General features: G+C 43.9%; 1 protein-coding gene across 2 annotated transcripts in view; it reads right to left on the bottom strand.

Moving 5' to 3' along the window:
- Positions 1 to 1577: 1577 nt before the first annotated feature.
- SLC47A1 (solute carrier family 47 member 1) overlaps positions 1578 to 22765 on the bottom strand; it is a 61604-nt gene continuing 40416 nt past the window's right edge. The window contains exons 15-17 of one of the 2 annotated variants that reach the window (XM_069089602.1): positions 16666 to 16760; positions 14993 to 15080; positions 12958 to 13834 (exon numbers count right to left, since the gene is read on the bottom strand). In XM_069089602.1, the coding sequence (XP_068945703.1) occupies positions 13611 to 13834; positions 14993 to 15080; positions 16666 to 16760 (407 nt within the window). In that variant the 3' untranslated portion in view covers positions 12958 to 13610. Of the gene's footprint in view, positions 1812 to 12957; positions 13835 to 14992; positions 15081 to 16665; positions 16761 to 22765 lie in introns of those variants that run through there. The other variant, XM_069089603.1, reaches the window with a different exon arrangement.

Here is a 22765-nt window from a genome sequence, read left to right as displayed (position 1 = left end):
AGGTGTCTCAGACTTCCTAGTGGGGATATAGGAGAAAGAGCCCAGAGTCAGCTGATGGACTATAATTTGGACCAGCTGTGAGGACTGGAGCAAATCTCTTCCCTTCCTGTGAGATAAAGGAGGGGCCTTTCATGGTTTCTAAGATCTTTGGTGGTCAGGACATTCTGGGATGCTGGGATCATTAGCCCTCTAGGTAGTTGAAGAACATGTGAACTAAATAACAGCAAATGCAAACCCATTTTTACAACATTGCCCTTCAGACCCACATCCAGGTGCCAATACTCACTGCCATTACATCAGACAGGTGGAAAGGAATAATTGTAGGCATAACCTGACTCACCACCATGACATCTCTGCTAGAGGAAGACAAAGCAATCAGCAGCCTGGGCCTAGGTCTACATATGCTACTCAAGCAACTCTTTGGATGGGCCAGCACCACCATGACTGAGGTGACAGAGTCCCCCAAACCAGACAGCACTGAGACTATTCCGATAAAACAATTTTCAGGGACTTTAAAAGAGTACATACTGCTGACAAAAAGACAGCTGCAAACAGTACTCGATAAGTGAACACTCAAATGTTTTTCTATAAGACAATGAAAAAATTGGCTTAATATTGAAAAGCTTTCTTACAATTAGCAATGATTGAATGGAAACCTTAACCAACCTGACACAAAATGCCATCTCCTGGAGCCTCGGTTCCCTCATCTATCAAATGGAGGTAATAACTGGAATCACTCCTACCTCACAGGGCTGTTATAAGAATCAAATAATTTTAAAGTATTATTGGAAATGTAATAAATGATAATAGCAATGTAGACAGAAAGAACAAAAAGTGAAAGTGGATGCCGGACCAAGTCTGGCTCTACAGAAGAGGTGAAAAAATATGCCTGCTTGCCTGCCTTCCTTCCTTCCTTCCTTTCTTCCTTCCTTCCTTCCTTCCTTCCTTCCTTCCTTCCTTCCTTCCTTCCTTCCTTCCTTCCTGCCATCCTGCCTTCCCCTAAGAGGTGGAAAACTATGGGTGTAGAACAGTATACACCCTGTTACTTGTGATCATTGGGTTTGTTAGTTTTGCTGAACTGGTTTTTATCCTTCTCAATTTGGTACAAGAGATGATTTGGGAGGGGAGAGAAAGGGAAAGATGGTTAATGTGATATAAAACAAAAGACATCAACAAGAAAGATAAAATTTGGAAATCTAGTCTTATCATTAATAGCACTACATCTGGCCACCTAGATATGTCAAACCCTTGTATCTGACAGGTTTAGATGGAGAGATAAAACCCTTATTACATGCCAGGCATGACAATATATTCCAAGGATTTGGAGGACTTGTTATAGGGGAGGATTGTTTCACCTAGTAGGCACTATGAACACCAGTTGGGAAGGCCCTGGCAGGTGACAGGAAGGAAACCCAGACTCACCCACATATGGAGTAGTTTGGGCACGCAAGTTTTTTTTTGCTGTATTGCATTTTTGGGGGGAGGGAAGTGTTTTCACACAGATAGTGATGTCAAAGAGAAAACTGGTCCAACAGGCAACATACTGACTTAGAAAGCCCCAATTATTGCCATTTTATTTATTTTGTTAAACATTTCCCAATTTCATTTGATTTTGGTTTGGGCTGCCATCAGGAGTCCCTGGCCTTGAGTCTGACATGTCTGATGTAGATGACACCCCTCCTCAAGAAACCAAGGCTTAGATAAAACTGAAGAGGCGCTCCTAGGATTTACATTCTTATCCGTGGCAAACACACAGACCATCACATTCTTCAGAGCCGCAAACACGATGGCTACCACCATGGCAAAAACTCCTGGGAAAGAGAGAAGAGTGGGATTTTTAGACATTGGAGTATGATAAAGGCCTGGGGGATATAATCAGTGAAAAAATCTAACAGTTCCAAGAGCTGATTCACGGAACACCCGCGAGGGAGAAGACTTTGGGATTAGTGGGTCTGCCCTTCACTCACAGGGCAAGAATCCCTTCTCCAACCCTGCTGATGGAGAGATGACCCTCTGGCCTTTGCCTGTTATTCGAGAAATGGCAGCCCATTCCACCGTCAGAGAGATGCTGGCAGAAATACCATATGAGGCAAAGTCTGCTTCCATATTTCCTGGTCCTTGTTCTGCTCTCTGAAGCAACAATCACTTTGTGAAACCACCTTTGATGTGATGGCCCCTTGAGTATGTTGGGACAGTTCTCACAATCATTCTTGGCTATCTATTGAGGAAGAACTAAATACATGATGGGTTAGGAATGACAAAATGGACTGGGAAGATCTCTACAAACTGATACAAAGTGAAGTGAACAGAACAACTCCTACCATGACAGCAATAGAAAGAAACATCACTTTGAAAGGCTTTGGAACTCTGATCAATGCAATGACAAGTCCAGAGGACTGAAGACGAAACATGCTGCCCACCTGCTGCCAAAGAGGTGATAGTCTTAAAAGGCAGAGTGAGACACACAGATCTGGACGTGATCAGCCAGTGTGGGAATTTGTTTTTGCTAGACTCTGCCTTTTAGTCCAAAGGGTTTTGTTTTTCATCTTTTTTATTGTTCAGATGTGGGACTGGGGGGTGAAGAAGAACCGGAGTGAGGGAAAGATAAAGTCTGTAGAAATAAATAAATAGAAATATGAATAACAGACTGAATTGAGAAGATGGCAACTCTAGGGTATTTTGTGAGTAAAATTCACTTTTTCCCTAAAAAAAACAAAAGTAGAGTTTTAGATTTAGGCTTGCTCAGTTTTATATCATTGGTCCCAACCCATGCTTCCAAGGCACAGAATTCTTTCTGACTCCTGAGTTATCATGCAGTAAATGGGGCATCTCTCCAGCTCTGGGGCAAAGCAGGTTTTCTAGGGATGCCTTCTATGTCTTTGTAGAAAAAAGACTTCTCTAACGATTTCTCACTTTAGTAATTGGAAGTTTCACAATGTTACTTAATTATTCTCATCCCTTCAAAAAAATTAGTTTTGTAAAAGGTGGTTTAACCACCAGGAGAGGCTGATGGGCACAGTGGGATTGACAGAGACAGTCAGAGTGCTCAGAATCCAAGAGAATTCAACGCCTTCATAACATCCATGGCACATTTTACACAAAGCAGGTACTGATGACGTTAGAAGGATGAACAAATGAATGCCCCCTGATTTCTCCAAACATTAAGACGCGTGATACTCAGAGGGCATAGTCCTAAGAGGGCAGAGGAGGAGCCTTTCAAGAAAGTAGTCTCAAAGTTCAACCCCACAATGTGATTCCACAGTAACAAAGCTAACAGATTACAATCTGATATGAAGAAAACAGTGCTAAGCATTGATGTAAACTTATTGCATCAGAAAATCTGGAGACATTCCAGAGACTAAAAGTGAGCTACAATTGAGTACTGAGTCTTACGAAAGATTACTGATATGATTCTCCTCTCCCCACACCTTCTCTTTGTGTCCTGTACATATCTACAGCCCTGCACCACTTAAATCCAATTCATTTTATATCATGGCATCACCTCCCTGCAATCCTGGTCCTCCTCGAGAATGAAGGGCAGACAATTACAACAACATATCTATGTATGTTGTGTACAAATACTTCTGCCCACCCTCACCCACCCCCAGCCCCCTTAAGCTTCTATAGGGCAGGGACTGTTTTACTTTTTGTTTTGTAGCCCCAGGACTTCTAGAATTGTGCCTGGCACACAGTAGGAGCTAAAGAAATACTTTTGTCAGTGAAGATTTCCTTCTAACTGCCAATCTGCCGTCATTTTCCAATGCTGTAGTGTGGTAGCACTCCCAGCCCTCAGAACCGGAGTTCACCTCACTTGCACACACAAGTAAAAAAGTCTCCTCAGTACTTTTTTTTTCAAGTACATTAGGTGGGTTTGGGGACAGCGGTTTTGTTCGACCAACCCATGCAGACACTTCTTTCTGCTTGGTCTCTCCATGCTTTTCTGCCTGACTTCTGCTCACAGAGTTTGGGTAAGATGGGCGTCACCTACCCAACTCCTGAAGAGACAGAGAAGCATACTCAAGCTCCCATACTCTGGCCTGTCCTCAGGCCCAGGAGCCCCCTGTGGCTGATCAGAGCAACGGGAGCTTGAAATGTTCTACCGCAGGTTGGGCACAGATAATCCGTGTGAACATTCAGGGTGGATTCTCCAAATCTGTGCATCCTGCGTTTCTTTTGAGCTGTTCAATTCAGCTTTTCTCATAGGTCATGGCACCTTCTCTGATGTGGGCACCCCATGCTGGGTGGTCCTGTGCCAGGGTCTTCCATGTCACACAATCAATTCCAAAGTTCTTAAGAGAGACCTTGAGTGTGTCCTTGTTTTGATTGCTTCTTCTGACCACTACCTATGTGAGTTGTCCATAAAATAATCTTTTTTTGGCAAGTGCACGTTTTGCATTTGAACGACGTGGCCAGCTCATGGGTGTTGCGCTCTCTGAAGCAGAGTTTGAATGCTTGGCAAGAGGAAGTTATCCCACATGAGTTCAAGGTTGCCTCCATTGTCCATCTCTACAGAGGTAAAGGAAATAGATTGTCCTGTGACAGTCATGGGGGGGAGGATCCTCTGGGGACCCTAAAATTGAGGGAACACAATTGGTAAGGGATTGAGATGAACCAAGAGATGAACCCTGGGGGAGAGCTGAAATGTAACATATTTGACCTTCTGGCAGTTGGGGGGCTAGGCTTGTCATGGTTATGCCTGAACACACCCTAGGCTACTTCCCAAAGAAGAAAAGAACCTACAGAATCCACCTGAAGAAGTGTAGGTGGGAAGAGCCTTTGGAGTAGACAGTCCTCACTACCTCCCTGTCCAAAACATCTCGGAGATCTGGAGAAGGAAGGGCAGTCATCTGAGGTCAGAGCTTGTAAAGGCTCTTGGTTAGCTGCCAGGCCTCAAGGAGTCACTAGGGGGAGCCAGAGGACTAACAGATATGGTGGTGGGACATGGACATGGCCTCTGGTCTTGGACTCCCCAGCCCTTGGTTCTGCACTTCTGTGTATAGTTTCCCCCAATAGAATGTAATCTCCTGATAAGCAGAGATTAATTTTTGCCTCTGTATTCCCTGTGCCTAGAACACAGCAGGTGTTTAATAAATGCTTGTTGATTGAATCTTCAGAAAGAACGAGCCAATGCCAATGTCTACCTGTACCTTTTTCCATCTTCCTGCTGACATTGAAATTTAGCTGAGGTTTTTTGGGTGATTTTTTTCCATGTTTATTAAAAGCTAAAAAAAGGCTTCAATTAAATCTTTTTTAAAAATCAATTAAATTTTTAAAAATCATTTATTAAATTAAATATTGTACATTAAAAATGCACAGTAGTATTTAAGGTTACTCGAATTTTTATTTATCTGATTTCTAGAGAGGCTATATAGTTCTACACAAATGGCTTGCATGAATACAGGTCTCCTACTTGCCTATGAGACTCACTTTCCTTGGACTATGAAGCATTTTAATCAATCTCATGCACAAGAAGTTTATCACTAACATGAAGAAGGACCCAGAGAAATTAAAACACTTATAGCAGCACTTTTTTGTGGCAGCGAAGGCTCAGAAACAAAGTTGGTGCCCATTGACTGGTGTAGCAGCAAGCACCCCAAGCGTCCTCAGGGTGGCTGCCACCACAGGTTCTTGGATCTGCTTTGTTAAAGGAAAGCAACTCAAGATGGGTTAACAAGCTTACTTTAATCAGTCAAACATATATCATTTACCTCGTTCAGGGGAAAAAGGTCAGCACCTTGAACTTCAAAGTATACAGGCAGAATTATCAAGACAGAAACAGATCAAGTAGACAGATTTCAAACTGTCCAACCATTACATCCATACCCAATCAACATCTGGGTTTCAACATCTGGGTTTCAAAGCCGGGGGGCTCTCAACAACAGCTTCCCAGAATCCAGATCAAATCACAGAACACTTCTCAAAGTGAGCCCCAAAACAAAGCTACACATCAGGGCTTATATAGCCTTCTCCTGGCTCAGAGAATGTAACAACCTTATTGACTCACTGGCCAATCAAGAAGTATTTACTGAAAAACAAGCCTCCCACCCCAGGCTCCAGGTGCACTTTAGCCTAGGGGCAGGGAAGATCTTAAAAATTTACATTCCCATTACAACTGGGAAATAGCTAAAGAAACTAGGGAACATGAATGCAAACAAAACAAATACTACTGTTCTGTAAGAAATGATGTGTGTGATGAATACCAAGAAGCATGTAAAGATCTATATGAACTGATGCAGAATGAAGAAAATAATATAATAACTACAACAATGTAAAGGGGAAGAACCATGAAAAAAATAGATGTGAATGTGGTTTGGCACCAAAGAGATGAAGAAAAGGGATCTTCCTCCCTTCTTTGCAGGGGTCCATTTTCCCTGTCTTTTTATCCTCAATTACAAAGAATGCCTCACTCGATAGGGGAGGGGAACATTATATATTTGGAAATGAAGATTTTTTAAAATCTAAAGAGAGTGACCACAGTCCCCTAAGACTCTCTCCAAACTAAATAACCCTAGTTCTTTCAATGGTAGTGGGAGCCAAAGTAATATAGTTATCCTGTAGGAAACTGTCCTTTTGGTGTGAATAAGAATGAAATACTAAGTACATAGTGTGAGAAGAGAATAATGGCAACTCAACCAGTTAAGGAGCAAACAAATGAGCTTATGCTCCATTCACTTTGCCTTGTGGTTCAGTCATTTTTCAATCATGTCCAACTCTTTATGATCCCATTTGGGGTTTTCTTGGCCAAGATACTGCAGTGGTTTGCCATTTCCTTTTCTAGTTCATTTTACACATGAGGAAACTGACGTACATAGGGTTGGGTGACTTGCCCAGGATCACATAGCTAGTAAGTGTCTGAGGCTGGATTTGAACTCAGGTCTTCCTGACTCCAGGTACTATCTACTGCATCACTTAACTGCCTTCACTTCACACCCATGACACCAAATAATCAGCAACACAGTATAAGAAAGAGCTCCGGACTTGGACTTCAGCTTGATTCTTGGCTTCCTCACTTGGGAGCTATCTGGCCATGGGGAAGTCACTGCCCCTGCCTGAGGCTCACTTCCTCATCTATAAAAATGAGGGAAATGATATTTAAAATGTCTACCTCACAGGATTGTTCTGAGGATTATAAGGACCATATGTGCAAATAACGGTGTAAATGTTCTCATTAAATGAAGGGAGGGGTTGTTGCTTTGGCACTTGAGCTGTCTATCTAGGTACCAAAGAAAAGGAAGAGTTAAAACCAGGGGCTGCGGAATCAAAACAATTTGCATGATGACAATAGCAACTTAAAAAAAAATACCACTTCAAGACTTCAGAATGCTGACAAGTGCCATGAATAATCATGGTGTCAGAGAAGTCAAAGTCAAGCATGCATTCCATCTCTTGAGAGGTGCAAAACAAGGCAATACATTTTTGATATGATTAATCTATCAATATGTTTTACTTGGCTATACATATTTCAAAGATTCAAGTACCAATGAACCACAGTTAGGCTACCACAAAATCTAGCCACTTCTTTTAATGAGAGAAGAGCTTGGAATACAATATTCCAAAAAGTAAAAGATAGGAATTTACAACCAAGAATGATCTAAACTACAAAGCTCAGTATAATCCTACAGAGGCAAAATGAATTTTTAAAGGAATAGAGGGTTTTAAAGCATTTCTCATGAAAAAGTTGAGTAGGCATCTACTTTGGAATGCAAGCACAAAAATCAAGAAAAACCTAGAAAAGTAAACATATTTGAATAATTGGAAGGGGTTAAACTAGGATACAGTGCCAACAATCTAATAGGGAGGAAAAAAAAACCCAAGTGCTTCCATAATCTTAATATCTTCAAAAGGTTCTAACGGAGTTAAATAAGAAAAACAGAGGTCCTGGGGGGTAGATTAAAATATACTATTGTGGAAAGCAGGTAACTGGTGGAACTTGCAAGTCTCATAACTGAAGAGCAAAAAAGAAAAGTAAACAAATATATAGAAAGAGATAGGAAAAGCAGGTATCAAATGACCCTCGCTCTGACTTACACTGGATAGAGGAAGACTGAACACATACAGGGTTTGGGGTAGAAATAAACATATACTCAGCAAAGGAATAAGTGGAGATGGGGGAAGTAGTAAAAGGAAGGATAACACCAGGGAGGAAATAATGGTAAGCAAAACAAACTTCCCTATCTTGAAGAGAGGAATAAAAAAGAAAAAAATCTGGAATCTAAGGGGCTGTCCATTGGTTGGGGAACAGCTAAACAAATTGTGACATATGAATGTAATGGAATATTATTGTGGTAAAGAAATTATGAAAGCGATGACTTTAGAAAATCCTGGTAAGTAAGAACTAATATAGAATGAACTGAACACAGACACAAACACCCATGGAGATTTAACACATGGTAGAAGGAAGCAGAGGCAGAATTTATATTTCCTTAAGGCTCTAGAGACATACTGATTTGCTTAGTTGTCGAGAGATACATATTTTGGATTGTGGACTAATGTGGGGGAAAGTTTCCAACTTCAAAGGTCTACCACTCAATACGCACCATAAGCATGCTGGGAACAACTAACTGAATAAAAGCATCCCATTCCTGAGAGCTCTCAGAAGACCAACCTGGAGAAGAGAAGGGAAGCCTGGCTCCAAGGTTCATTTCTCATGATTGGAGTTCTCTTTCTCTAGATGATAGGAGAGTATGTATAGTCTATGACTCTGAACTCATAAAGTCTCATTGGGGCATCATGCAGAAACCCCCCAAGCAGCAAGTTTTTAATGGTCACTGTCACTACAGACTCAAATTTCAGGGAGTTTTGTCCTGCAAAACGTGAGCCTCAGATAAGGCACTGACCCTAAGGTGGTGCTGGATGCCTCAGTCACACGACCCAAATGACCAAGCCTAAATCATGGGTACAAATGGCAGAGAAACCAGTAACCTCTCTGAGTGTTCTTCTTTTCAAAGCCCATCCTAAAAGCTGACCAATATTCCTAAATGCTAAAGGCAAGAGATGGAGATTAAGCTCTAAAAGCAATTCCCTGGTACATTTGCATCCTTGCTTATTCATCCTTAACTGTTACTCAATTCAGCTCACATTTATTAACTGCCAACTATGGGAGAGTTCCAGCACTGGACTCTGGAGATACAAAGACCAAAATGGGGGCTTCTTCCCTCCAGGAGCTCCTATTGTGTATGGACACTGACTTCAACGATCCCCTTGCTGCATGTGCTATTTCAGAGTACCCTCCCTCCTGGATATGCTCTTTCTTTGGCTCCTCCCTGGTTCTCCTCTGGCCCATTGGGCCTTTCCTGCTCAACATCCTTCATCTCTATCCCCCTCCCTCAAGGGGGTGTCTCTCTCCCAAGGTTCTATTCTGGGCCCTCTTCTCTTTACCATTGCTCATGGTGATTTCATCACCTCACAGATGGGAACATCATTTTAAGATCAGCACCTAATACAGTACTTAGCACACAGTAGGTACGTAATGAACTGTCCTTCATTTTCAAAGAGAACCAAAATGACATCATGTGCTAGAGCTGAACTTCAGTGTGTCTGACTGTGGCCGATCAGACCAGCACAAGCTCGGAACGCTCCACCACAGGTCGGGCACAAATAGTCCACGTGAACATTTGGGGTGGGTTCTCCAAATTCATGCATCTCACATTTCTTTGGAGCTGCCTTAATTTTGCTTTGCCCATAGAGCACAGCACCTCGGAAAGGGCAGGCCATACTGGCCAGTCCTGTGCTAGGGTCTTCCGTGACACACGATCAGTTCCAAAAGGTGGTCGCCAGCTCTTGGAACTGAAGTAAGCACGCTCTTTTGGTTCTAATGAGTTCCTTTGCCCAAAGGCAGGAAAGAATTGACATAGCAGATACAAAAGCATAGCAGGGCCAAGTACTCCCTGATCCCGGGCCAGGCGGGGAGGTGGTAAAGATTCAAGGCCTCCCTTCATATGCAGGGGCTTAACCACATACCGCCCACCTCTCTTCAGTGTAGCCACAGAGGCAAGAATAAAGTAAATGCACATTCACTGCTGTCTCAGCAGCCACATTAAAAGGCCCCTGCTTCCTTACATTCAGTCATGGAACACCTGAGGCATGTTCCAAAGTTGAAGGCAAGGTACCCCATTACCCATGCCCAGGACAGAATCATTAAGTATCCATGTTGGGGATTCATCCCAGTGCCTAGGTCCAGCTCCTAGGGATTATGCTGTCATTGGAGGTTCCCCAGTGTCCCCCAGAATATAAATACCCTTTTCTCTTTTTTTTTTTCCCCTAGTCGTTCTTGACCATTTTTTAAACGGATAACTTTTGCCAGTCTATAGATCTCTTAAGCAGACACTGTATGGAATACTAGTCATAGAATATTAGTGTTTCTCAGCTGTGATCAGCTCTTCATAATCCCATTTTGGGGTTTCTTGGCAAAGATACCGAGTGGCTTGCCATTTCCTTCTCCAGCTCATTTTATAGATGAGGAAACCAAGGCAAATGGTGAAGTGACTTGGCCAAGGGTCACAGCTTGCAAGTGTTTGAGGCTGGATTTGACCTCAGGAAGCTGTCTTCCTTATTCCAAGTCCAGCGGCACCCTATCCACTGAGCCACCAGCTATCCCAGAATATTAGTGGCCGTATGTTAATGTCCACCAAAAATCAGCTGGGATTTTTCTTTGAGCTCTGGTCCTCAGATTTGTAAGGTGTTAGACTGATTTAGCCCAGCTCAGGCCCTCACTATCTCTCACAGTAGCCTTCTAACTGGTTTCCCTGTCTGCAACCTCTCCCCACGCCAATACATCTTCCATTCAACTGCCAACGTGATTCTTAAAGTATTGGTCTGACCATGTTTCAGCAGCTCCCTGTTACCTCCGGAGGCCAGTTATAATCTCCCCTGTTTGGCATCTGAAGCTCTTCATAACCTGCCTTAAATCCTCTCCATGCACCCTGTAATCTGGCTACACTGGCCTGTGTTTGCCCCTGACCGTTCTTCCCCTCTTGGCTGGGCCTCTCGGGTTTACCTGGCTTCCTTCAAGATTCCTCTTAAATTCTGCCATTCACAGCCGATCTTTCCCAGGCCTCCTCCTCGCTGATGCATCCCTTCTCAGAATGCCTTTCATTTTCTTTGTAAACATCTTAGAAGTATATAGTTATTTATATTATCTCCTTTATTAGAATGGATGTTCCTTGAAGGCAGGAATTTTTTTTTTGGGGGGGGAAGGGGTTGTCTAATTAATTTAAAATTCTCTAACCTTAGCAGAGCACGCACAGTAGGCATTCATAATCCCTTGTTGACTAACTTTCTGAAAGAGAACATACTTTTGGAAGATACCCAATAACTTTCTTTTGAAAATTGACAACTTCAGTGTTTAGAAATAGGGACTAGACCTGTGATTTTATTTTGTTTCTTTGTTTTGTTTCGTCTATTTATCCGAAAACTCCTTCGTAGGGAAACTTCTACCAATGCAGCTGTTTCCTCTGTAACTTCATTTCTTAGAGATCTCCCCAGAGAGTGTGTCAAGGCCACACAGTATATGTCTGAAGCAACACTTGAACACAGGTCTTCTTGGTTTAAGGCCAGTCCTCTGTTACTTAGCACTTGCTTATGTTGGGGTCATCTAAAAAAACAAACAAGCAACACTCCCACTTCTGATGCATACTGATTGTGTGACTCTGGCCAAGTCATTTAACTTCTAGGAAGACTGCAGGACAGGTGCGGATCGAAATTGGTAGAGGAAATTTCCTTCCTTGGAGTTCCCTATGGCATAAAACCCAACCCTGGGCCTAAACCACCCCTGTTTGTGTACCAAAGATGGTTACTCAGCTTAGCCTTCAAACCCTCTTCCTCCTGCTGTCCTTTCCTCTCCCCTAATTTCTTATTATCCCCATTTTTAAGCCTTCTACGCCAACTAAGCTTGTTGTTTCCACCCCTGCCATTCTGACTGGGTCATTCCAACCTTTGTGTCTCTTGTGTGAAATGATTAACTTAACCTCTACGTTCTCCAATCAGTATTGTACAGTTCGGATTAGTGGGATTCCTCAGGGGTGTCGAATACTTTTATTATACTTGTCTATTGGTATATATTGAGTCAGTTTAAGTTAGTCAGTCTAAACACTAATAGCCCATATTTTACATATCTTGTATTTAAGGATTACTAGATAAGGTTAGGCAGATTCTTTCTTATACTCTTAGAAAGTTCTGTATTTTAGGCCCCAGAGATTTGATAAGTTCACCACAGGAAGTTAACTAGAGACTCCCCACCACCCTTTTTGTTTTGTCATGCTGATTTGTATAATCACAGCCACCAAGTCCAGGCTTGGTGGAGATGGCCTAATGACACGGAAAGCCCCCTGGTTTATTTTTGTCCCTCTGTTTTGCATCATCTCCTCTCTTGCTCAACATGAGGAAATGGACATGAGCACTTGACCAATAGGTAACCCTTGCGTTACCCATCCTATGACCAACATCTTATGATCATCAGTCCTGTCCATCTTGGGCCATGAGCTTCTCAACCCTAGGCTGATTTGTAGGTCCTCCTGGAGGGTCAAGGTATGGGTCTGTTGACCAGTGGAATTCTGTATTTTTTCTGCATTGTCTTGTCAGATGTTATAAAATAAAGACCTTGGAGATAGAGGGCTTCTCAGATCATGAGGAAGATCTGAGGTCCCATTCACTGAAGGGGGCCAAGACCCTTTAATAATGATTATTGGCTCAGACTTCTGCCCCAGTTTCTTTTATTGTAGATGGGACAGTTTTGGGCCCCACACTCTGCAGTGCTGTCTCCTCCCTTGTTCCAGGTCTGGCCCTCAACAGCAAAATCCAGCTCAAAACTCACCTTGGGACATCATCCTTCTCTCATGAAACCACCCACCCATCGCCTTCAGGTTTTTGTTTTGTTTTTCTCCCCCTCAGGGACTAGTCTATGACTCTACCTACAATGTATACTTAAAATGTGGACAAACCAACTCAGTGATAACATGAAGGGAAAAGAAAGATTTATTGAGAGAGAAGGGTTTTGAAAATGGATTTTTAAGATTTCCACAAGCCCTTCAAAATACATGGGTTCATGCTTTCTGGAAAACAAAAATAAAACCAAAAATAGCAAGCTACCATATTAGCCAAGTATAACATATAAACAGTAACAGAAGTTCTTCTCCAAGTCATTGACAGATGAGTTAACAAGAGAGCATTTCAGAGGAAGGGATGGGACCAGGCCCCCGCTCCAGCTCAGCTGCTTTCTTCAGGTAGGCAATAGGTACTTGCCCTGTCAATTCTCAGAGGACATCCATAGGTACAGCAGAGTCTGATTTAGAACTGTAAGGACCTCTGAGGCTGACCTCTCCATTTTACAGATGAACAAACTGAGACCCAGAGAGGTCTCCCGAGAGAGGTAACACAATTTGTTCGACGTCCCATGGGCAGTAGTGAGTGGCAGAGCCAGGGATTTGAACTCTGGTCTTCTTAACTCCAGGACCAGCATTCTTTCCACAGCTTTCCACAAAGCTGGTCCCCTGTTAGCTGGCAGCTAACTACTACCACCTTTGGGGGAAAGGGGAAGGAGGTTTACCATGGGATTCCTTCATTGGCTCAAATGTGAAATGGGAGTCACTTTCCATCAGTCCCTTGATACGTGGTTATGTTCCCAAATAGAGCCGCACCAAAATGCCCACCACCAAGATTAACACTGCTGCCAGGAGCACCAGCACCCTCCGGACGACCAAGTCTTTCAAAGATAAAGCCTTGTGTTTTGAATGGGGCTCCTCTGGCTTCACTGGCTGTTCTGCCGGGCTCTCCTCTTTGCTGGCCACATCCCCTGCATCTCCCAGTAAAACACCATCAGCCTGATGTTCTGAGTCCACTAGGAGAAAAAGGAATGCAGTCGTTCTAATGAGCGTGCAAAGAACTCTCTTCCAAACTTCTAAAAGAATCATTGATTTGGAACAAACCTCAGAGGACACCTAGTTCAACTGAGACCCAGTGATCTGCCCTATTATTTGTGATGTTATTCTCCCCACTTTACAGATGAGGGGAAAAAATGAAGCAGACAGAGATTAAGTGACTAGCTCAGGGTCACACGACTAGTAAGCAGTGGCTAGTAAATTAAGTAATCCACAAACTTTGTACACGTGGAGGTAGCTAGTGGCACAGTGGGTAGAGTGGAGTCAGGAAGATTCACCTTCCTAAGTTCAAATCTGGCCTCAGTCACTTACTGGCTATGTGACCCTAGGCAAGGCACTTCACCGTTTGCCTCAGTTTCCTCTTATATAAAATGAGCTGGAGAAGGAAATGGCAAACGATTATCTTTGCCAAGAAACCCCCAAATGGGGTCACGGAGAACCCAATAGCACTAGAAAATGAATGAACAACAGGAAGGACTAAAGGAGAGAAGGGACCCGAAGCATCTTGGGCTTGGAGTGCCACCTGATGGTTTAAACAGAGATTGCATTCTGAATATTTCGGGTCCCAGACTTTGCCTTTCTACTCTAGGTGCCCAGGAGAGGCAGGCATTCTTATGGGGAAGAGAAGTTTTATAGTCCAGGGGTGGGAAACCTGTGGCCTTCTAGGTCCTCCTTGGCTTTTGACTGAGGCCAAGTTTTACAGAACAAATCCTTGTTTCAGTCACATGGCTGCACTTGAGGACCTAGAGGGCCACATGTGACCTCAAGGGCTCAGGTTCCCTGCCCTGGCTGATACCTTATATTCGTACTTATTTATACATGTTTATGTTGAGCTGTCCCTCCCCTTCAGAAGAATATAAGCCCATAGTAGGTCAGGAGTACCTACCATGGGCCAGCATCCAAGCCTGAGAAGCGTCAGTGCTTTGGGATTCGGTGACTTGCCCAGGGTCCTCCTAGCTTAGTAAGGTGCAGAGGCAGGTTTTGAACCTAGACTTTCGTCACTTAAAGCCCACGCCATGCCATGACTAGCAGTTATAGCCCCTTTAACAGGTAATTTTCTGCCACAAACAAGAGGGTCTGGACAGGCCAGTTCAGCAGGAAGGGACGATGAGTCATACCTGCTGGAATTGGGCCCTGATAGATGACCCGATCCTGGTTGTTCCGAGCCTTGGTTGCTTGACCCTTTAACTTGGCACGCACCCGAGCCTGTAAAGGGAAAGTCAGAACCAAGCCCTGACCATTCTCAGCAAGAATTTCCCCAAGAAGGTTTTCACTGCTCACTTGACTTGTAGAAAGCCAGCTCTTGTAGCCCCTTCCCTCTGCTTCCAGCTGCCCGTTATTTCCCCAGGGAGGCCTGGGGTTGGTCAGGTTTGAGGCAGGGATACAGACCTGGGCCTGCTATCAAAGGCTCCAGCAAGTCATCCTCCCTCTCCAGGCTGAATTTTATGTCCTCTGAGACCCACGCAAACTCTAAATCTATGCTCTTCCACAAAGTTTGGAACAGAAGGAAGAAACAGAGCCAAGATAGGTTCTCTCTTCTGTTAAGGGCACAGCTTCCCAGACAGGATCTGCAGCTGCAGAATCATTCTTGACTTCTCACTCTCTCTTAGCTCCTGGTAGTCAACCACTTGCCACACCCTGTCATTTTTGCCTCCTTGTCTCAAGAGTATCCGTCTCCTTTTCTCCACCCACACAACCCTTTCTCTCCTGCCTCAATCACTTCAACAATCCCTTCCTTGGTCTCTTCCCTTTCTAGTCCATCCTCAGCACTTGGAGGTGACAAACACACCACAAGCCAGAAACAGAAGAAAATGGAATTGGGAAATATTTAACAAAATAAATATAAATACAATGGGACATAATGTTAATATATGGTTTTCTAAGTAAATCCACAGCCTTCAGGGATCTTTATGTAAGGTTTAGTGCTCCCCCCATTTCTTTTTGAGTTTGATGCCGCTGATCTAGGTGATATTTCTGGTACCTTCTAATTTTAAATCTAGAATCTAGCTTTTCTCCTTGCTGGGCCTCAGTTTCCTTATCTGTGAATTCAGGGGGTTGGACCAGACAGCCTCTAAAGGTCCCTTTCCAGATCTAAATCTATGATATGTGATTTTTCCCCAGGCCTTGGTATCTTTAGCTGTGAAATGTAAGCATTAAACAAGAAAGCTTCTAAGGCCCCTTTCTAGGCCTAAACTGATGTTCAGTGATCTCCCCTTTCTAGATCTCAGTTTACTCATCTGTAAAATGGAAGGATTGAATGTTGGAAGGGGTTAAATGGCTTTAAAGGTCCTTTTCAGTTTGTGATTTTAAAGTCTCAGATCTTTCCCCAAAGTTCAAATGGTGGAGATAAAAAAAAGGAATCAGGAGAGATTCTTCAAAAATTGCTCACTCCTACCTTGACTTTTACCATGTCACTCACCCTAATCTAACATGCTAATCTGGAAGGGAGGAGGAAGAGGAGGATCATCATAGACCAGAGGCTTTGGACTGCTGGAGATGAGGGCAGATGGGTTCCCATGTCTCCTCCCAAGGTCAAGCTCTCTTCTGCCTCATTCTTGAGTTTCTCCTTTCCAGACCATCCCTAGCTGGTGGATATTTTTCTAATCAATGGATAAACAAAGTTGGACCAGCCCTAATCTGTCCATCTGGCTGTCTACACCTGCCTCCATGCCAGTGAAAACAAGAGACAAGTCAATCCCAAAAGGAGAAGACAGGAGAGGCAGAAAACCGCTGCCTTGTTGATGTTCTCCATGGGGAAGCGTTTGAAGGAATGAATCATGAGCAGGGTTACCTCTTCACTGGCCTTTTCCCAGTTCAGACGTAAGATGAAGCCCAGAAAGCAGAAGGCTTGCAAGGCGGAGCAAATGATGATGCCTGACCACAGACCTAGGAAGGGAAACATTAGCATTGAGCAAATACGAGTCTCACTAATGGAAACCTGCTCAACTCCGGGTCAATTTGTCCTCCAAGCGGCAGTGGGCAGCGTGACGGAAGGGAGCTCAAAGCCAGATGCGGGCAAGTCACTAAGACTCTCTGGGTTGCAATTCCTTCACCTGGAAAAGGAAGGGATGGGGCCTTCTGTTTGGCCTCAGAGGTGCTTTCGGCTCAGATCTATCATTCTGAGGAGGGAGGGTTCAATTCAACAATCCAGTTAACTGTTATCAGCTGCCAGGGATGCCCCAGGCACTGGTAGGAGAAGAGTGTCAAGTAAAATAAGACCCGATCCTTGCACTATAGGAAGCTTACATTGTATTCAGCTCTCAACCTAGGCCATATAGCAAGCCTTTATGTAGGGCTGGAAGGTTAGAGAATGCTTTCTCTGTGGCATTTCAGTTGATCCTCACAACAACGCTGGGAAATCGGTGCTATAATTATCATCATTTTACGGATGAGGAAACTGAGGCTGAAAAAGGTTACTTAGCTTGTTCCTCAGCTGGTGTCTAAGGCAGATCCTCCTGACTCCAAAGCTGACCCACAACCTTGCCTTACACCCTTCCACTGTTGCCCTGATTTTCCCTACTGTTACTCTCGGAAACTATATCCCCTTTTGTCCCCCTGGGAAGTGAATCCACTGAGATGTGGAACACCTGCCCTGGGGCTGAGCCATCTTGATCAGTGATCAAGGGAGTGCAAACTTTGCTAGCCCCCACAGCAGGCTTGAGACTATATCATGCTCCCTATTTTGTCTAACCATCTACTGAGGCCACCCTGCCATCACCTCAGTCTCCCCATGTTCCTCCTCTTCCTTAGAGCACAGTAATCAAATCAACACTTTGTTGCTTGTGGAAAGGTCATAACCACTGACTGTTGGGTCATCATCTCTCTGTGATTCTTTAAGCCTTTCGTTATTGTCCACATACACTATGATCTCCTTTCACAATGAATTAACAAATGAAAAACATATATATTAAGCACTATGTGCAAAGGACTGCGCTGAGCTGGGGGTACCAATAGGAAAGAGTGACATTCCAGTCCTCAAGGAGTTCCCATTCTAACATGGAAGCTTTCATTGCCAACCAGAAAAGGCCCAGAGTTTTTTTTTTTTTTAATGTCATTTGCATTGATAAAGTCTTGTTGGTTTCCAGTGTTGAGCCATTTGAGAAGGCCATGGACTTTGGTGACAAGAACCCTTTCTGGGTCTTTGGTGGCTATGGCTGCAGCCCCTGCAAGAGCAGGGACCAGGCTGCCTCTCTACAGGGGCAGCTTCCCAGAATGATGACTGGGGACATCGGGCTGGAGGTGTGGCTATTCCCAAGGCTCTCGGGTTCAGAGGCCTAGACCGTCTCCATCAGAATCTGAAGGGAGACAGTGGTCAAGGTGGTGGTGCTGGTTTGGCTTGCTTGACCCCTGCTGCCTCCTGTCTCTCCCCCAGGGTGCCCTGCTGCTAGCCAGGCTAGCCAGCCTGCCCTGTGTATAGCAAGTAGTAGCATGGCTGGGCCTTTCTCTACAGGAGTTACTTTCCAGAATGCTGGCTCTGAGGGCTGAGTACAAAGCAGGACTTGTCGCCGGTGGGTGGCGGGGGGGCAGAGTTCTCCCACTCCGAACTCTCGTGTGCCCACCTGACCACTGGTGGCAGTTGGTCTGTAGCTGTTCCGAGGGAGAGAGGGGTGATAAGGAATGTGACCTCCTTGAGGGAAAGGATTGTCTCATTTTTTGTATTTACATCCATGGCACTGCGTCCAGGGCCTGGCTTGTAGCAAGTTCTTCATAAATGTCCATTCAGCTTAGTCAGGGAGGTAAGACATGTTCCAATAAGGCAGAGAGGTGACTCAGTGCATAGAATTCTGGGCCTGGAGTCAGGAAGACCTGGGTTCAAATTTGACCTCAGATACCGACTAGCTGTGTGACCTTGGACAAGTCACTTTAACCTGTCTTCCTCAGTTTCCTTCATCCATAAAATGGGGACAGTAATAGCACCTACCTAACAGGGTTGTTATGAGGACCAAATGAGATATCTGTAAACTGCTTTATAAATGCTGTCTATCACCATAGTTCTCAAGTATAAGACAAAACAGAGGGTAAGAAATACAACAGTGAAGACGCCCAAAAGGAGAGCTCAGTTACCGGGTGGGCCACCAGTCAGGCTTCCTTAGGGGCAGCCAAGAAGAAGCCAGGCCCAGGGCCGGGTGGCGCTCTGATTTCAGCAAACACAGAGATATTTTTGGCCTTGCTGGCCACGGTGTCTGCCAAAGGTTACCAACAGCAGGCCCAAGAAGGTGCCAGCCAGGGGAGAGCTATGTTTCAGGGATAAACTATTTCGACAAGAACCAGAGACTGCTCTGTTTTCCTAAAACGGGTGGGTGGAGGTGGGAGAGGTCCAGCGGAGGCTCAATGAGTTAAGTAAGAACAGGCCCATTAGTGGACCGGGCAGAGGGCAATGGGCCTGCAGACCTTGGCTGCCAGCTTCTCTGCAGGAGGTTTCTCTCGTCAGTCCCCCAAAGCTGTGTGACGGTTCCATTCTTTGTCTCTGGGCCCCTCCTCACCCAGCACCATTCCTGGTATGCAGTGTGTATGTAATAAATACTTATTGATTGATCTTTGGACTTAAGGAAGAAATAGACGACCTGCATAAAGAAAACTTTCCGCAAAAGTTTACAAGTAGAACTGGGGGACAGGGGTTAAGGAGGCCTGTGTCTGATGCTCACCTTAGGCATTTACTCATATTTTGATCTTTGGGCCTCAGTTGTGTCACTTCTGAAATGGGCACAAGAACAGACTCCAGGAAGACCCCAAGCTCAAGTTGAGATTTTTATCTCCCCTAACAATCAAGGCAAGGGCTGGTGGAATCCCAAAGCCAGACTGGGTCAATCACCCTATGCTTAGTAGACCACACTGCCCTCATCTGTGAAATGAAAAGTCTGGAAGCTAATGACCTCCCTTCCTGCTCATGGGAGTGGGCAGAGAGCTGGGCTCAGAGGGAGGAAGAGCTGGGTGTGAGTCCAGCTGGGCAAAGCACCGCCCCGACCTTCAGCTTCCTCACTTCTGAAATGGAGGCAATCACAGCACCTGCCTCACAGAGTTACTGTAAGAACAAGTGATCTCCCCATATATTCATTTATGTGTAAATATATATATACACACACAATATATATATAGATACATATAGGCATATGATATAAAAACATATCTATATAAAACAACAACACTATATAACTATACATACAGGTGTGCAAACAAGTAAAAATTTACATACATGTATGTACAGACATGCATGTGTTTGTACGTATATATCTATGTACATTAACAAAAGCACTTATCTCTCAAGGTTATTGTGAAGATCAAATGAAAAAGAATTGTGGAAAGCCTGGCACATAGATAGCACTATATAAATATTGGCTATTATTACTATTTCTAGAAATATATTCTATTTATATATATAAACATACATATTATATGTAATATAGCACTATAGATTATATTATAATATATTATATAAGAACATAATATATTATATGCTAATATATTATAAAACAGGTAAATAGATATTTGTATATTTTATATATGTTTATATACTATATATAAATTTGTAATTTATACTACACGTGAACGTACAATTTATGTATAATTTCTAGAAATATCAATCATATAAGTAAAATGCCAATCACATGATATCATTATACACATGTTATATACAGATATAATTATATACATTCATATAATTATACACATATATTATATAATAATATGCAATCCTAAATCAAATATTAATCATCCATACATTTATGATAATGTATAATTAATGTAGAAATAGTAACAGTAGCCAGAACTTACATAGCACTTTCTATGTGTCAGGCACATATTATCTCATTTGATCCTCACAGCAACCTGGGAGGTAGATGCTATTATTATCCCTATTTTACAGTGGAGGAAATTGAGGCAAACAGAAGTAAAGTGACTTGCCCAGGGTCACACAGCTTGGAAGTGTCAGAGGCTGGATTTGAACTCACCTCTTCCTGACTTCAGGTCCAGTGCTCTAACCAATGTGTCTCCACCTGCCTCTAATATTAGCTACTATTATTATTGCTCACGGTCCCTCTGGTGACTCAGCTGAACCACTGACTTCTTAACTGGTCTCCCAGGGTAGAATTTAGGGTCACTGACCCCGAGTTTGAATTCTGGCTCTGTTGTTTAGTCCTTGTATGTCCTTGGGCAAATGACTTAATTTCTCTGAGACTTTGTTTCCTCATCTATAAATGACTAAATAACCTTCATGATCCCTCTCAGTCCCAGAGTTAGGATCTGAGATGCTCCACTCTCCAATCCACCTTTCACCTCATTGCCCAGCCATGCTATGTCACTCCCTTGTTTATAAGACCTAGAGAGGGCTCTCATGGCTTATCAATGTAATGAAAGGGTCATTGAGTAGTCTGGTATTCAAGGTTCTTTACCATCTGGCTCTCAGCTACCCTTCCAGGCTGATCATGCATAGAAGGGACCTCAGAGGTCATCTAGACTCTCTGGCCAGCAAGCATCCACCCTCTTTCTTGAAGACCCCCAGCAACAAGGAGCCACTTCCTGAGGAAGCCCATTCCTCAGCTTCCTACTTCACAGGACCCCTGGGAAACCAGGAAAGCCTGAGTCAGAGTGCTGCCTCCAGACACTAGCTACGTGTGTGCTCCTCACTCACCTCTCTGGCCCTCAGTTCCCCCATCTGCAAAATGGGGAAGGTTGGACTGAGGTCCCTTGAGCTGATGATTCCAGAGTCCCACTCCACCCCGCCCTGCCCTGCCCTGACATTTCATGATGTGACCATCCTTTAGGTTGGCTCCTTTACTATTTGAATAACTCATAGCCTTTCATGAAAATATTATTGAATCTGAGAACATCCGGAGGAGAGGCTGGGACAAATCAGACTTTAGTTGACTCTAGATATCAGATATTCTTTCCCCAGTTCTGGGGTGGAAGTGAGAACTGATGAATATAAGAACAAGCTACATGTCTATCAGCCTATTTACTCTGAGATGGACACACGCCCTCATACAGACTTATCTAGCACATGTCTGCGCTCCCCAGGGCTGTTATTGTAGGAAGAGGAGCTGTCCAGGTGCTGCTTCACCCACTGTTTTCTGTTAGCTCTGGCTGGCCCAGACCCTAAGAGCTCATATCTCCCACCCCATCCCACCAGCGTCCTAAAATCTCCCTGGACCTCACCCTTATTATTTTACACTTTAGCTGTGAGATCTTTGAGACTGGGGATGATCTTTTGCCTTTTTTTGTGTCCCCAGGGCTCAGCACAGTGCCTGGAACATAGTAGGTGCTTAATCAATGTTTGCTGACTGACTGACTTAAACTGGCTTTTGCCATCTCAAAACAGAGAGCAACTCCATTGGCCATAAGCAGCTTGGGGGCAGGGAATGTTTGGGTTTTGTCTTTGTCTTCCCAAAAGAAAGCTGACAGTTCCCTCTGGGGTACCTTTAGAAGTCCAGAGAAGTGCATGTGTTCAGATACAGTTTCTGAAGTTCCTCAATCAGAGATTCCAAAGCTGGAGGAAATTGTTTCTGTCACAGACCATGCATGGAAGGATGAATGTGGGAGGGAAGAAAAGAGCAGGGGGATTGGAACCGGGAGCCCTGCCTCCTGCAGGAATCTTCCTCCTAACACTTGAGCTGGGTGATTTTGGGATTTCCTCTTGCTGAGCCTTGGTTTTTGTGGAATGAGGAAGGTAATAATAATTTTTAAAAATAAGAGTAAACATTTATTAAGGACCTACTATTGTCCAAAGCACTGTGCTAAGCGCTTTACAAGAATTATCTCATTTGATTCTTACAACAACCCTATTATTATCCCCATCAAAAGTGACTTGCCCAGGGTCACACACAGCTAGTAAATGTCTTGAGATCACTTTTGAACTCAGGTCTTCCAGATTCCAGGCTCAGCACTCTATGGCACCA

This window comes from Petaurus breviceps, unplaced genomic scaffold, assembly GCF_028583685.1.
Source record: "Petaurus breviceps papuanus isolate PSGF00001 unplaced genomic scaffold, PetGlider_PUasm1.0 186, whole genome shotgun sequence".
NCBI classification, from domain to species: domain Eukaryota; kingdom Metazoa; phylum Chordata; class Mammalia; order Diprotodontia; family Petauridae; genus Petaurus; species Petaurus breviceps.
Note: the sequence above shows the minus strand (reverse complement) of the source record. Positions and strands in the feature narration are given on the sequence as shown.